The 15,147-nt window shown below is 34.2% G+C and overlaps 1 protein-coding gene across 1 annotated transcript in view; it reads left to right on the top strand.

Annotated features, from left to right (window-relative positions):
• Positions 1 to 14,791, top strand: part of LOC142229863 (uncharacterized) — a 362,803-nt gene extending 348,012 nt beyond the window's left edge. The window contains exon 5 of the mRNA XM_075300443.1: positions 11,460 to 14,791. Within this exon, the coding sequence (XP_075156558.1) occupies positions 11,460 to 14,014 (2,555 nt within the window). The 3' untranslated portion in view covers positions 14,015 to 14,791. The remainder of the gene's footprint in view (positions 1 to 11,459) is intronic.
• The last annotated feature ends 356 nt before the right edge of the window (positions 14,792 to 15,147 follow it).

The raw sequence follows: 15,147 nt of genomic DNA, 5'->3' as shown, positions 1-15,147 counted from the left end.
CCATATAAACCGATCACCAGATTTGTCCTCTGAAGCCTCTTGGAAGACCAAAATTCATCTGATTCAGTTGATATTTGGTACGTATTAACATCAAATACCCATGCAAAAATTGATCGAAATCGGTCAATAATTATACATAGGCCCCATATAAACCGACCCCCAGATTTGACCTTGGAAGAACAAAATTCATCCTATACGATTGAAATTTGGTACGTGATGTTAGTATATGGTATCCACCAACCATGCAGGAATTGGTTCATATCAGTCCATGATTATATATAGCACCCATATAAACCGATCCCCAGATTTGACCTCCTGTGCCTTTTGGAGAAGCAAAATTCATACGATCTGGTTGAAATTTGGTACGTGGTGGTTGTATATGATATTTAACAACCATGCCACAAGTGGTCCATATCAGTCCATAATCATATATAGCCCCATATAAACCGATCCCAAAATTTGATTTTGGAGCCTCTTGGAGGAGCAAATTTCATCCGAGTTGAAATTTGGTACATTGTGCTAGTATATGGTTCATATCGGGCTATAGTTATATATAGCCCTCAGATAAATCGATCCCCAAAATTGGTCCATATCGAGTTCATAATTCTATATAGCCCCCATAAAAGCGACCCCCATATTTCAATTTCCATGTCGATTCGTAATTATTTGTAGACTTACCTATACATCAATTTTTTGTCTAATATATACCACGTATGGACTAACTCACAATTTAGAAAACGATGTTAAGAAGTTTTAAGATACCACAACCCAAGTAATTCGATTGTGAATGACAGTCTTTCGTAGAAGTTTCTACGCAATCCATGTTGGAGGGTACATAAGATTCGGCCTGGCCGAACTTACGGCCGTATATACTTGTTTTTCAATGAAGTCGTGTTGTCCTTATAATTAAGTGATTTGACTTAACAATGGGTATCATAACAAGAAAGACAATTTTTTTGGGATAAGGTCAACTTGACTTTAATAATTGAGAAAAATTCTTTAAAACTAACGAAAATGTCTTCAAATTTGTTGTATTTTTGTTTCTTGACTACAAAGCAAAAAATCGTTCAAATATAGGACATGTTTTTCAACACTTTATTTTAAAGACGTCTTTGACTTGAAACATCAGCATAATTTCTACTGGAAGTCGAGTCTGAATTTGGAAAAAAGTTGTCGTTAACCTGTTTTTAAAGGACTTTGATAGCATATGATGAAAGAAAAACTGAAAAAACGAAAAAAAAAATATAAAAGAGAATTGTGTCTTAAAAGTATCCTTACTTTAATTATCCGCTTCTTTGGCTCGGAATCAATACCAAAATTGTTAACGTAAAGACAAAATCTTTGAAACCGGGCATGCTTTTTTTCAGTGTACATATTCTGGAGATTGTTGTTATCTAGGCATATTTTGATGAGGTCTCTATATAGTCTTAAGTTGTATTTTAATTTATTGGTCTGACATTAAAATGTAGAGTTCTTTACATCCCTAAAATGCTGAGATTTGTCGTCGAGTCGTATCAAAATCTAAAATTAGGGTTCTTTAGGACATATAAACACATATGGCAAAATAGAATACTTATATCGGTCTATTTTTGGAACACTACACCTTAAAGTTACAATTGGAAAATGAGATTTAGGTACACTACCTGGAGTCGACTCCGGAGTCGGAGCCGGAGTAGAGGTTAATAAGAAATGCTGGAGTCGGAGCTGGAGTCGGAGCCGGAGTCGAGCAAAATTGACTCGACTCCACAGCCCTGCTAATAACCATGCAAAAATTGGTCCACATCGGTCCATAATTACATATATAGCCCTTGAAGGAGCAAAATTTATCCGATCCGGTTGAAATTTGGTACATTTCGCTAGTGCATGGCCGATAACAACCGTGCCAAAATTGGTCCGTTTCGATCTATATTATATATAGCCCCAAATAAACCGATCCCCAATCACAGAAAAATCACAATTGCCACTCGAGCCAAAAATAATCTACCAAAATTTTATTGTCATAGAAAATTTTTTCCAAAATTTTATATTTCTATAGAGAATTTTGTCAACATTTTATGTCTTTACGAAATTTTGTCAAAATATAATTTCTATACAAAATTTTGTCAAAAATTTATTTCTATAGAAAATGTTGTCAAAATTTTATATGTATATAAAATCGAATAAGTGTTATATACATATAAAATTTTGTCAGCATTTTATTTCTGTAGAAAGTTTTGTCAAAATGTTATTTCTATAGAAAATTTATGAACCATTTCATATTTAGTTGGAGAGGAATATTTTGCAAAATCTTCCAAAACATCAAGAATTCTACAAATCTACCAAACAGTAAAAAATCTGCCATTTTTGGTAAACTCATGTTCATAATTGTATATGCCCCCCATATAGGGCGACCCCTATATTTCAATTCCTGCTCTATAATTACAGCACAAAAGTTCATATCGGTTGGTAATTATTTCTTCCCTATATATACCTGTCAAGAACTGAACACATATGTACGTATTTAATCGACCTCTCTTTTGTCTACTATATATATCCCTCATGGACTAACTCACAATTTATAAGACGATGTTAAGAAGTTTTAAGATGACTTGCCATCGGACGCAACCCAAGTAATTCGATTGTGGATGACCGTCTTTAGTAGAAGTTTCTACGCAATCCATGGTGGAGGGTACAAAAGATTCGGCCTGGCCGAACTTACGAACGTATGTACTTGTTTTTTTTTTTTTTTTTTTTTTTTGAAAATTCCACAATTTTATTTTTTCGGTAAAATTGAGAAATTTTAAAATTACTGCATAAAAAATTCGATTCTTAACCTTCCACCATAGGGGATGTACTAACTTGATTTTACTTTTAAGTTTAAACCATTTTTAGTAAAATGAAGCACAATAAAATTCTATTTCTTTTATTTATTTCTAATCAATGACAATAAATTGTCATATGATGCAGAAAATTATAAATTGTGGGTGGATGGGGAAATGGTTAACCTCAAAAATAGATGACAATAGCGAAATTGAAGAAAGCTTTCATGCTGTGTCGCAATGTTGGACAAGGGAAAACTCAAAATAATCGACATTAAGTGAGAACAAAAGAGACAACTGACATGATAGGAATATAATTTGTTCACAATAATGGGGAAAATAATCGAATAAGAGTTGAATAATTGCATTGTTCATAAACGTTTGCTGTTTCATGGCATTAGGAAAAATGAAAGAGGGAAATCCATTTTTTTTTGTAATGTGGAAATATTCTATTTGATACTAATTAAGAAAATCCTAATTACAGCATCCATAGTTAATTAGAAAGAGTGTGTAAAATGTATATGCTTTACTAACCGAACCATATTGGTACATAATTATACATAGCCCCCATAAAAACCGATCCCCAGATTTTACGTCCAGAACGAAGTATATTTTTCTATATATTGGGTAGTGGTGAGTCGATCTAGCTATATCCGTCCGTCTGTCCGTCCATTGCCTTACGGAACTTCTTGGAAGAGCGAACTTTATCCGATCCGGTTGAAATTTTGTACGTGATGTTAGTATATACCCTTTATATACCATGCAATAATTGGTCCATATCGGTCAATAATTATATATAGCCTACATATAACCCGACCTCAAAATTTGATAACGATCAATAACTAAAGTGGCATTCATTAATTCTGCTAATTTTTTCGAAAGATTATTATACCCTCCACCATAGGATGGGGGGTATATTAATTTTGTCATTCCGTTTGTAACACATCGAAATATTGCTCTAAGACCCCATAAAGTATATATATTCTGGGTCATGGTGAAATTCTGATTCGATCTGAGCATGTCCGTCCGTCCGTCCGTCTGTTGAAATCACGCTAACTTCCGAACGAAACAAGCTATCGACTTGAAACTTGACACAAGTAGTTGTTATTGATGTAGGTCGGATGGTATTGCAAATGGGCCATATCGGTCCACTTTTACGTATAGCCCCCATATAAACGGACACCCAAATTTGGCTTGCGAGACCTCTAAGAGAAGAAAATTTCATCCGATACGCAAATTTCATCCGATACGAAATTTGGTACATGGTGTTAGTATATGGTCTCTAACAACCATGCAAAAATTGGTCCACATCGGTCCATAATTATATATATCCCCCATATAAAACGTTCTCCAGATTTGACCTCCGGAGCCTCTTGGAGGAGCAAAATTCATCCGATCCGGTTCAAATTTGGAACGTGGTGTTAGTACATGGCCGCTAACAACCATACCAAAATTGGTCCATATCGGTTTATAGTAATATATAGCCGATCTCCTATCACACAAAAATTGGTCCATATCGGTCATAATCATGATTGCCACTCGAGCCAAAAATAATTTACCAAAATTTTATTTCTACACTGATAGAAAAAGTTTCGTTATATTAACGAAATGTGTCATTAAAAGTGAGCTAACGAAACAAATTCGTTAATACAATGAAATGTTTCGTTATTATGACGAATTTTCTCTTACTCAACGTAACGAAACGTACTATTAACGAATATTTCGTTATATCAATGAAAAATTTTCGTTGGCTCAATGTATAAAAAATTTTGTCAAAATTTTATTTCTACAGAAAATTTTGTCAAAATTTTATTTCTATAGAAAATTTTGTTAAAATTTTATTCGGTTCATAATCAAATTTTCATCATTGTCGAAATTTTATTTCTATAGAAAATTTTGTTAAAATTTTATTCGGTTCATAATCATGGTTGCCAATCGATCCAAAAATAATCTACCAAAATGTTATTTCTATAGAAAATTTTTGTTAAAATTTTATTTCTATAGAAAATTTTTGTTAAAATATTATTTCTATAGACAGTTTTGTCAAAATTTTATTTCTATAGAAAATTTTGTCAAAATTTAATTTCTATAGAAAATCTTGTTAAAATTTTATTTCTATAGAAAAGTTTGTTAAAATTTTATTTCTGTAGAAAATTTTGTCAAAATTTTCTTTCTATAGAAAATTTTGTGAAAATTTAATTTCTATAGAAAATTTTGTTAAAATTTTATTTCTATAGAAAATTTTTAAAAAATTTTATGTCTATAGAAAATTTTGTCAAACTGAATTATATATGTACGTATTTGATCGATCTTTTTTGATTTAATATAACCACGTATGGACTTACATACAATTTAGAAGACGGTGTTAGGAGGTTTTAAGATACCTTGCCATCGGCAGCGTTACCGTAACTTAAGTAATTCGATTGTGGATGGCAGTGTTTAGAAGTAGTTTGTACGCAATCCATGGTGGAGGGTACATAAGCTTCGGCCTGGCCGAACTTACGGCCGTACATACTTGTTTTTTATCTTATCTTTTATTTTATTTTTTATTTTATTATTTTTGGTGTATATTTTTGTAGAAATATTTTTTTTCCATTTAAACTCAATAGAAAATCGAAAATTCTAGTAATTTTTTATTCTCAAAAGAACTTACATGGAAGTGATGAAGTCAACAGACACAGGTTTATATCTCCACGGGGGTGAAATTTTCAATTATATTTTCATTATTTTTTTTACTTTTTTTTTGATTTTTTATTCTTTTTTGCGACGTTTGATTGTTCAAAATTCAAATTTTCACGATAAACCGCCAAATAACGTATTTTATATGAATGGTGCTAAAAAAGTTCATTGGAAGTGGAAAAAATTGTATGGGGGATCCCGGGATGCTCTTTAAAAGAAATGTTTGTGGAACAACTTCCAATTTGTTTTGCTGGGTTGACAAGATTTGACTTTTGGAAAAGCCAATTACCTCCGATTCGATTGAAATTTGGCATGTGATGTTAGTACAGGCCCTCTAACAACCGTACAAAGAATTTTCTATATAGTTCCATAATTATACATAGCTCCCATATAAGCCGACTCCCAAGATTTAACTTCGGAAGCCTCAAGAAGGAACAAATTTCAGCTAATCTGGTTGAAATTTGGCCCTCTAACTACTATGTGAAAATTGGTTCATATCGGTTCATAATTCATATATAGGCGAATTTCTTTATAAAACGACCAAAAACTAAAGGGTTTTATGCAGGTATTTATTGACTATGGACTAACATACAATTAACAATTTTAACCCTTTCGACGCTAAAGTTGCCTGGGGGCAACTTTTTGTGTATTGAGACTAATGCCCTGTTCCTGTATATCGAACGAAACCTCAATCGAAAGAAAGGCAATCACTCGAATTCGAATTAATTTGGGTTTCTCTATTTTTGAAAGTTCGATTCGTTTGTATGAGTAAACATTCATTATCACATATGAGCATTTTCACATTTTTGGCCTGAGAGTTCATTCAAATGTTAACAATGGTTTTACTTTTTTCTTGACACATATTTATGTTCGTTTATTACTCGACAACAAAATATCAAGTGACTTGCCTTTCGACATAGAAGAATTAATGGCCTGTTCCTGTATATCGAACGAAAGCTTTCTTTCGTATTCCAAACGAAAGAAAATTGATTTTTGTTCTTTGATTTCGAAAGGCAAGTCACTTCATATTTTGTTGTCGAGTAATAAACGAACATATACAATAAGTGTCAAGAAAAAAGTAAAATCATTGTTAACATTTGAATGAATTCTCAGGCCAAAAATTTAAAAATACTCATTTTTAATAATCAATGTATTCTCATACAAACGAATCGAACTTTCAAAAATAGAAAAACCCAAATTCATTCGAATTAGAGTGACTGCCTTTCTTTCGAACTGGTTTTCGTTCGATATACAGGAACAGGCCATTAGAGACAATCGTTGAATCGCTTATCAAAAATTGTAACTAATTTGCTCTAAACGAAAATACTTTATACAAATACGGGGAATTTCGTTTGTATAAAATTTCATTCCGGAGCAAATTATTTTTTCTTTGAGTGTACCCTCAAGAAGAGAAATCGGTCTATATCGGCCTTACCAAATGAACCGGTAAAATTTTCGAGCAAATCGGATAAAAACTACGGTTTCTGGAAACCCAAGGAGTTAAATCGAGAGATCGGTCAATTCAGCTGACCTTCCCAGCAAAAATAGCGTCGCCAAAACAGTAATGAAAATGTTCTTTTTGGATCCGGAAGTGCTGCAACATTGACGCAGAAGCGATGAATTTTACATGGGCTTGCCATAGGACGTAAGTCCTCCATTTCAACAGTCGTTGCACTGAATTTGCATCACTTCTTTAGGTGTGATCCGAATTCAATGTTTTGGATGTAAATTAAAAAATTCTGTGATATTTTGTCAAATAAATATTTTTTATAATTTTTAATAGATTCTAACGCTTGTCGGAAACGTTTGACCTCAAATATTTTCAAAAATTCACAATTTTTCTAGAATGGATTAGCATTTTTCTCGAAAAAAATGTAAATGATTTGCACCGTTTTATGAATTCTTACTCTGTTTTTAACCCATTTGAAACAAAAAAAGTTAAAATTACCCATTAAAAGTATAAAAAACCAACTTATAAAAAATTGAATTAAAAGAACTTCCTGGGTAGTTTAAATAAAGAACATCATTGGAAGTGCATTTTCTGGAATTGCTTTTAAAGTCGTGCCTTTGGAAGAACTTCCAAATTTTTTGCTGAGTTTTTGTGGTCAGCTGGACTCTAGAAATCCTAGAAATAAATTCGAAAGGTAGGTCTATGAGGGCTATACCAAAACATGGACCAATATTCACCATTTACGACACACCTCTTAATAGTTCTCAAATACATCTAGAATTCCAATTTCAGGCAAATCGGATAGTAAAAAAGTTTCTAGAAGCCCAAGAAGTAAAATCGGGAGATCGGTCTATATGGGGGCTACACCAAAACATGGACCGATACACCCCACTTTCGACACTTTTTTGGTTACAAAATACCCTAGATTTTCAATTTCAGGCAAATCAGATAGTAAATACAGTTTCTAGAAGCCCAAGAAGTAAAATCGGGAGATCGGTCTATATGGGGGGCTATACCAAAAGATTGACCGTTACGCCCCATTTTCGCCACACCTATTTGCGTTCCTTGAATACCTCTAGATTTCAAATTTCAGGCAAATCGGATAATAAATATAGTTTCTAGAAGCCCAAAAAAATTGGGAGATCGGTCTATATGGGGGAGGGGGCTATACCAAAAGATGGACCGTTACGCCTCATTTTCGCCACACCTATTTGTGGTCCTAGAATACCTCTAGATTTCAAATTTTATGCTAATCGCATAATAAATATAGTTTCTAGAAGCCCAAGAAGTAAAATCGGGAGATCGGTCTATATGGAGGCCATACCAAAAGATGGACCAATAAGCCCCATTTTCGCAACACATATTTGCGGTCCTAGAATACCTCTAGATTTAAAATTTGAGGCAAATCGGATAATAAATATAGTTTCTAGAAGCCCAAAAATAAAATCGGGAGATCGGTCTATATGGGGGCTATACCAAAACATGGACCGTTACACCCCATTTTCGACACACCTTTTTGTGGTTCCAAAGTACCTCTAGATTTTCAGTTTCAGGCAAATCGGATAGTAAAAAAGTTTCTAGAAGCCCAATAAATAAAATCGGGGGATCGGTCTATATGGGGGCTATACCAAAAGATGAACTGATACGCCTCATTTTCTCGACACCTATTTGCGGTCCTTGAGTACCTCTAGATTTCAAATTTCAGGTAAATCGGGTAGAAAGTACAGTTTCTACACTGTTAGAAAAATATGTTTTTCATATGTTCCGATATAAACAAAATGTGTTTCGGGCACAATTTTTAAACACAATATATTTAAGTGCCAACATGTAATGTTCCTAAACTAACACTAAATGTTTGGGACACATATGTTAATATGTTAAAATATATTATGTTTGGGGTATGAATGTTTCATAAAAATAATATGTGTGAATGTAAACATATATAAATTTACAAATTTCGAGCAAACATATATATGTTTACAATTTCTGTGAAACGGTTGTATGTTGTTTCGGAAAACTGCTTTATGATAAGGCCAAAAATTTTATATGCTTAAGTCTAAATATTATTTAATTTGAATATTAGAATGAGTATTCGGAGTAAAGAGAATAGACATTCGGAACCAAGAGCATAGAGATTTGAAAAAAACAGCATGTGTTTTCGCCTTGAGAGGAGAATTTTATGTATGTGGGGACTGTAAATTTTTAATAACCCACATTTCGAAGTTTCATTATAAAAATTTAATATAGTATAAATGTCTAAATTGCAAAAAAAAATTGGTTCGGTCGGAGCAAGAATTGAACCCACGACCCTTTGCATGCAAGGCAGACATGCTAACCACTGCTCCACGTGGCCAACAAATGTATGTTTCTTTTAAATAATGTTATGTTTGCATGGGCTCGTGGGCGCTGCAAAGTATGCTATATAAATGTAACTTGTAACGATAATTGTCTACTGGTGACTATAACTACTACGTAGCCCAGTGGCTAGTGTGTTGGCTTTCAAACTGTATGGGCCTCGGTTCGATTCTCCGCCCAGGCGAAAGGTAAAATTAAAAAAAAAATTATAAAATTGAATAATTTCTTCAACATTATTTGTATTACAGAAAAAGGTGCCAAGAACTAAAAATTTCGTGGAAGTGAAAATTATGTGAGGGAATGATCACAATCTTCTTTGGGGAAAATTCTTCCAAGCATATAATATTTTTGGGCTCAAAATGCTTCCAAACATATAATATGTTCACATAAAACAAACATATTAATATTTCGGCAGTATCCAATAATATATGTGCTTCCTGCAAAATATGTTTGGAACATATGTTAAAGAAGCGATTTTTTTTGAGGGTGTAGACGCCCAAAGAGGAAAATCGGGAGATCGGTCTGTACTGGGGCTAGATCCAAACATGGACCGATAGGCACCATATTCGGCACACCTTGTTATGGTCTTAGATATCCAATTTCAGGCAAGTTGGATAAAAACTACGGTTTTTATAAGCCCAAGACCCCAAATAGGGAGGTCGGTTTGTATGGGGACTATATGAAACCTTGGATCGATATAGCCCATCTTCGAACTTGACATGGCTGCAAACAATCTGTGCCAAATTTCAAGACGATAGCGTCATTATTGAAGGCTGTAGCGTGATTACAACAGACAGACAGATGTATATGCATATATCGTCTTAGAATTTCTCCCTGATCAAGAATATATATATATATATATATATATATATATATATATATATATATATATATATATATATATATATATATATATATATATATATATATATATATATATATATATATATATATATATATATATATATATATATATATATATATATATATATATATATATATATATATATATATCGGAAATCGATATTTCGAAGTGTTAAAATTCGGGGAAATGATGGAAAGGGTTAATATACCTTTCCATCAGTAAATGTTATCACAACCCAAGTAATTCGATTGTGGATGACAGTATTTAGTAGAACTTTGTACGCAGTCCATGGTAGGTACATAATATTCGTCCTGCCCAAGCTTTCGGTCGTTTTTACTTGTTTTATATTAGGTACTGTATTCAAGTCAACGACCATCTTCCGCATTTCCTGCACATTTCAAGCGTACGTAAGCCAACTTCACTCAAATCTATTTTTTGACTTTGGCAAAAGAAAAGTGCTATAATTGTACCAAAATTTATTTAAGCAAAGCCGACTATCGCAAACCTTTTTTCGGGAGGGTAAAGAGTAATTATCTGTGGGTTTAGTTAACAACCAGAATTTATTCTGATGATTAGTTGACCGAAAAACTTAAAATGTTCAAAAATTTCAGAAAAGGGGGAGGTGCGCCTCCCCGACCAGAGAAGTCCCCCTCCGACCAAATAAAGAAAAATGAAGTAATGGATCTTTGTATTGACGCCGCCTCCAACCTTTTCTGCAAAATTTTAAGCAAATCGGAACAGTGATATGTTTGTGCCACTTTACTAAGCCAAAATCGACAAAAACCTTTTGTCGAGAGGCTCAAGTGTAATTCATTTGGGTTAAGTGAATTATCCGAATTATCAGAATAAATTCGGATAATTCACTTAGTTCATAGTTTCGCTGCAACTAGTGGTTGCTGATAAAGAATCTTGCAGTCTAAGGGCTTTGCCAAAATATATTTAAAAAAAATCTTTTCCTATGTTGGTTAAGCTACTCTTATACTACTATAGTCAGCGATCCAAGGATAGAGGTTATAAAAACATAATGAAATCATTAGAAGGAGGCGATTTTTTTTTTCCATAAATTGTTCACTTATTTCCCATATCGTTAACGATATATTATAAAAAATTATTTTTGCTTTGCCATAAAATTAAATCTATCTATTTTTTCTCTTTCCCTTTGCAATTCCTTACATGCTGCAAACTGAAACTCTCATCACAAATGCAACATGTTACAATGGCCATAAAACTTGAACAACGACAATCATCGGAAAATCTTTGGATTGCAAAAATAAAAAAAAATCGTGATATTTCTCATTAATTGCTTGAGAAGAAGATCTGATGCCAGTGACAACAACGGTAACGACTACAACAACAACAATACCACCAACTTCAACTTCAAAACGTTTCGAATCACTTTTCGAAAGGGAGAAGGCACTGAGACGCAATAGCAAACATTATGGTCATAAAACCCATAAAAAGAAATACAAGGATTATCAACACTATTCTTCGGTCATGATGATGAGACAACAAGGATCCCCAACGACAACGACAGCATCACCAATGGCATCTTCCATTACGGCAACGGACCATTCGGATCAGTCAACATCAACTAAGCCCATAAAGAAGGCCAACAACAATAAGCAACATAATTATGAGGATGAGGATAATTTACGATTCCATAAGGAAAAGTATGCCAAGAAATTAAAGATGGAGAAATTAAGGGGTACCAGTCAAGATGGCATTGGTATGACTGGTATACCACCATCACCGATATTTGTGATTAAGCCATCACATAGCGACACACATGGTCAAATGACTCGTGTCACCACCAAACCATTCTATGAGGGACAAATCAATTACTATTTGGAAACTGAAGATGATGATGATGCTCTAATGGGAGGACGAGGCAATGAGGCACGATTTATAACCAAAGGTGATCGTATGGATACCAATGATTGGTATCGCAAATTAAGTCCAGTCTTAAGGAATGGAGTGAAAACATCCAGCAATCAAGAGGAGAGACCAACAACAGGAGTAATGGCAAAGTCAATGGCTAATAATGGAAGTGGTGCGGAAGCAGCAGCAGCGGGAGGCTATACACCTTATCACCACTATAGAAGTGGTCATCATCATCAACGTCACCATCACCACAATCAACAGCAACCGCACCAACAACATCAACACCATCACTCGCATCATTCTCGCCATCATGCCTATCAACGTAAAATGTTACCCAAAAAGCCATTGGCTGTGGCCACTAGTAGTACTCCCATGCCCCCACCTTCGCGTAAACATAACCCTGCCTCTGGCCCTGGTGGTAATGGTGATCCTGTTTTGGCAATGCAAGAGTTGGGTCATCAAATCACCGATTTAAAAGAGTTTGAACGCTATTATGCCAAGTGGCCGCATTTGGCCCGTGTCCAATCACAATTGCACGACGAACAACTCCGTGAACAGCTGGAATTGCAAAATTTACAACAGCAACAATTGGGTGTTTATCAAGATTATGAGTATGATGAGGATTATTTTGAGGCCTTGCAGGGAGGTGCATCATCCAGCATTGGTGACCCAGGCAATGGTGATGAAAATCTACCACCGTATATACGAAAATATAATCGACGCAATAAACAACTGTTGGATTTGTTGGAAGGTACTCTACCGCCACCCACAAGGCCTCCACAACAATTGAGGTGGTCCGGCTCGAAACTCCAGCCAGGACCCAGGGATTCCAGTGTGGGTAGTATGTCGGTGCGTATCGATGATGACTATTTGAAGGAGAAACGTAAACGTTATCATCAACGCCAAAAACAGATTCATGATTTGTTTGAACAACAACGAAGCCCCAGCACAACAACAACATTAGCTCCCACGTCATACCCATACATTAATAATTACAGGGATAAAGCAGGTGTTGGTGTTAGTGGTGGAGGCGGCGGTGGCAGTGGCGGCTCCATTAGCCATAAAAATGAGCCTGAAATAGCAAATAGTTTGCCTGATGAAGACGTAAGCATTTCAATGGAAACTCAAGAACAACAAGACCAACAAGCACATCAGCCGAATCCAAATGAACACAAAATTTGGCAAAAGGAAATTGCAACTAAATCAACAAAATCGGCATCAACGTCCTTGTCATCAGCAGCAGCTTCATCAAATACAGGAAATTTAGCAATTCCCTGGCAAATGGAAAAAATAATAACACCCTCACCCAGGAGTGGTAGTGCAGTGGATTTGGCCTCAACTAATACAGTGGCAGTGCCGCCCACACCCAAACCGGCCATATTTAAGCTACCCTCATATCCTTCCATAGCTGGAAGTTTTATACAGCGTCCCCGATCGAGAAGTGCACAATTTGCTCCCAGTTCTGGTTCGGAATTTCGTAGGGTAACACCAAATCTCTATGGCAGCAATAGTAATAGTAATTTCATTAATGCTGGTGGTTATGTAGCCTACAATGGTCATAACACCGGTGGAGGAGCCAATAGTGGCAAATCCACATCTTCACGATTTAACGCAAATGATAATCAGAAAGGTACCACTCCGGTACCGCAATCATCCATGGCCTCCATTACAAATTCGTCCAAGAGCAGCAATAAGGCCTCTGATTCTTCTTTGCCTTCAACCTCCTCGTCCGCCTCTTCATCTTCGTTGAGATCTTTGAAATCGTCCTCCTCATCATCATCATCGTCATCGCCAGCTTCTGTTAGTAATTCCTTTGTATACCATCGCGTGGTGGATGCTTCCCCACGCCTTGTGGGTGCCGGTTTGACTGGACGTAAACAGCGTTTGCCATTTGTGGCCATCACCGACAGACGTTTGGAAACTTCAAAGAAATCCTTAACGGATCATCAAAAAGACTTTGAACAAAATCACTATCCGTTGCCTTAAATATAATACAAAACAAAAAACAACAACAACAAGAAAAACACCGAATATGAAAAAGAAACCCCATCCACATCCTAATCCCATCCAAGAGCAAATATATCCCCTTTTTAGAAAAAAAATAAGAAAAGAGAATCACAAACCCCTATCCCAAAAACTGCTTAATTTAATCTTAAAAATAAAACAAAAACTCGACGATAATAATCATGGACATGATCCATAAATAAAGGTGATGGTAGGTAATATCAGCAGCAGGTATAGGGTCAACAACCAAAAACGTTACAGACGATGCATTAATGCTTGGAACGAAATTAATATGATAAACAAAAATAATAAAATTTTTAATATATAGACATATCCGAAGAGAACAAACAATTTTTATGTTCACAACAATCATGCAATATATCCTCGTTAAAGTATTTTTTGTTCATTGCTATCAATGGCGTCGTTTTATTATTGTTCTCATGATCATATCATATTTAAGTAAAATAATACAAAATAAAACGTGCTTAAGATAATCATTTTCCATTAAATATCATTTGTTGAATAATTTTAATATTTCTCTTGATAAATTTAATTTTATTTATATTAGGGACATCGTTTTATTACCGATCTCATAACCATATCATATTTAAGTAAAAGTAAAAACCCGTGCTCACCATAATCACTAAAATTTATTTGTAGTAAATATATTATGTTCATTCTTCTCCAAAAGGTACTTGTAGAAACACGCCTTTTTCCACTTTCACAAAATGTTTCGATGTTTATCGAAAGTAGAATCGTGAAATTTGTCAACATTTTACTTCTATAGAAAATTTTGTCAAAATTGTATTTCTATAGGAAATTTTGTAAAAATTTTATTTCTATAGAAAATTTTGTCAAAATTGTATTTTTATAGGAAATTTTGTTAAAATTTTATTTCTATAGGAAATTTTGTTAAAATTTTATTTCTATAGAAAATTTTTTCAAAATTTTAATTCTATAGAAAATTTTGTCAAAATTGTATTTCTATAGAAAATTTTTTTAAAATTTTATTTCTATAGAAAATTTTGCCGAAATTGTATTTCTATAGAAAATTTTGTTAAAATTTTATTTCTATAGAAAATTCTGTCAAAATTTTACTTCTATAGAAAAATTTG

The sequence above is a fragment of the Haematobia irritans genome, chromosome 3 (assembly GCF_050003625.1).
Source record: "Haematobia irritans isolate KBUSLIRL chromosome 3, ASM5000362v1, whole genome shotgun sequence".
NCBI classification, from domain to species: Eukaryota; Metazoa; Arthropoda; class Insecta; order Diptera; family Muscidae; genus Haematobia; species Haematobia irritans.
This window is presented reverse-complemented; position numbering and strand designations above follow the sequence as displayed.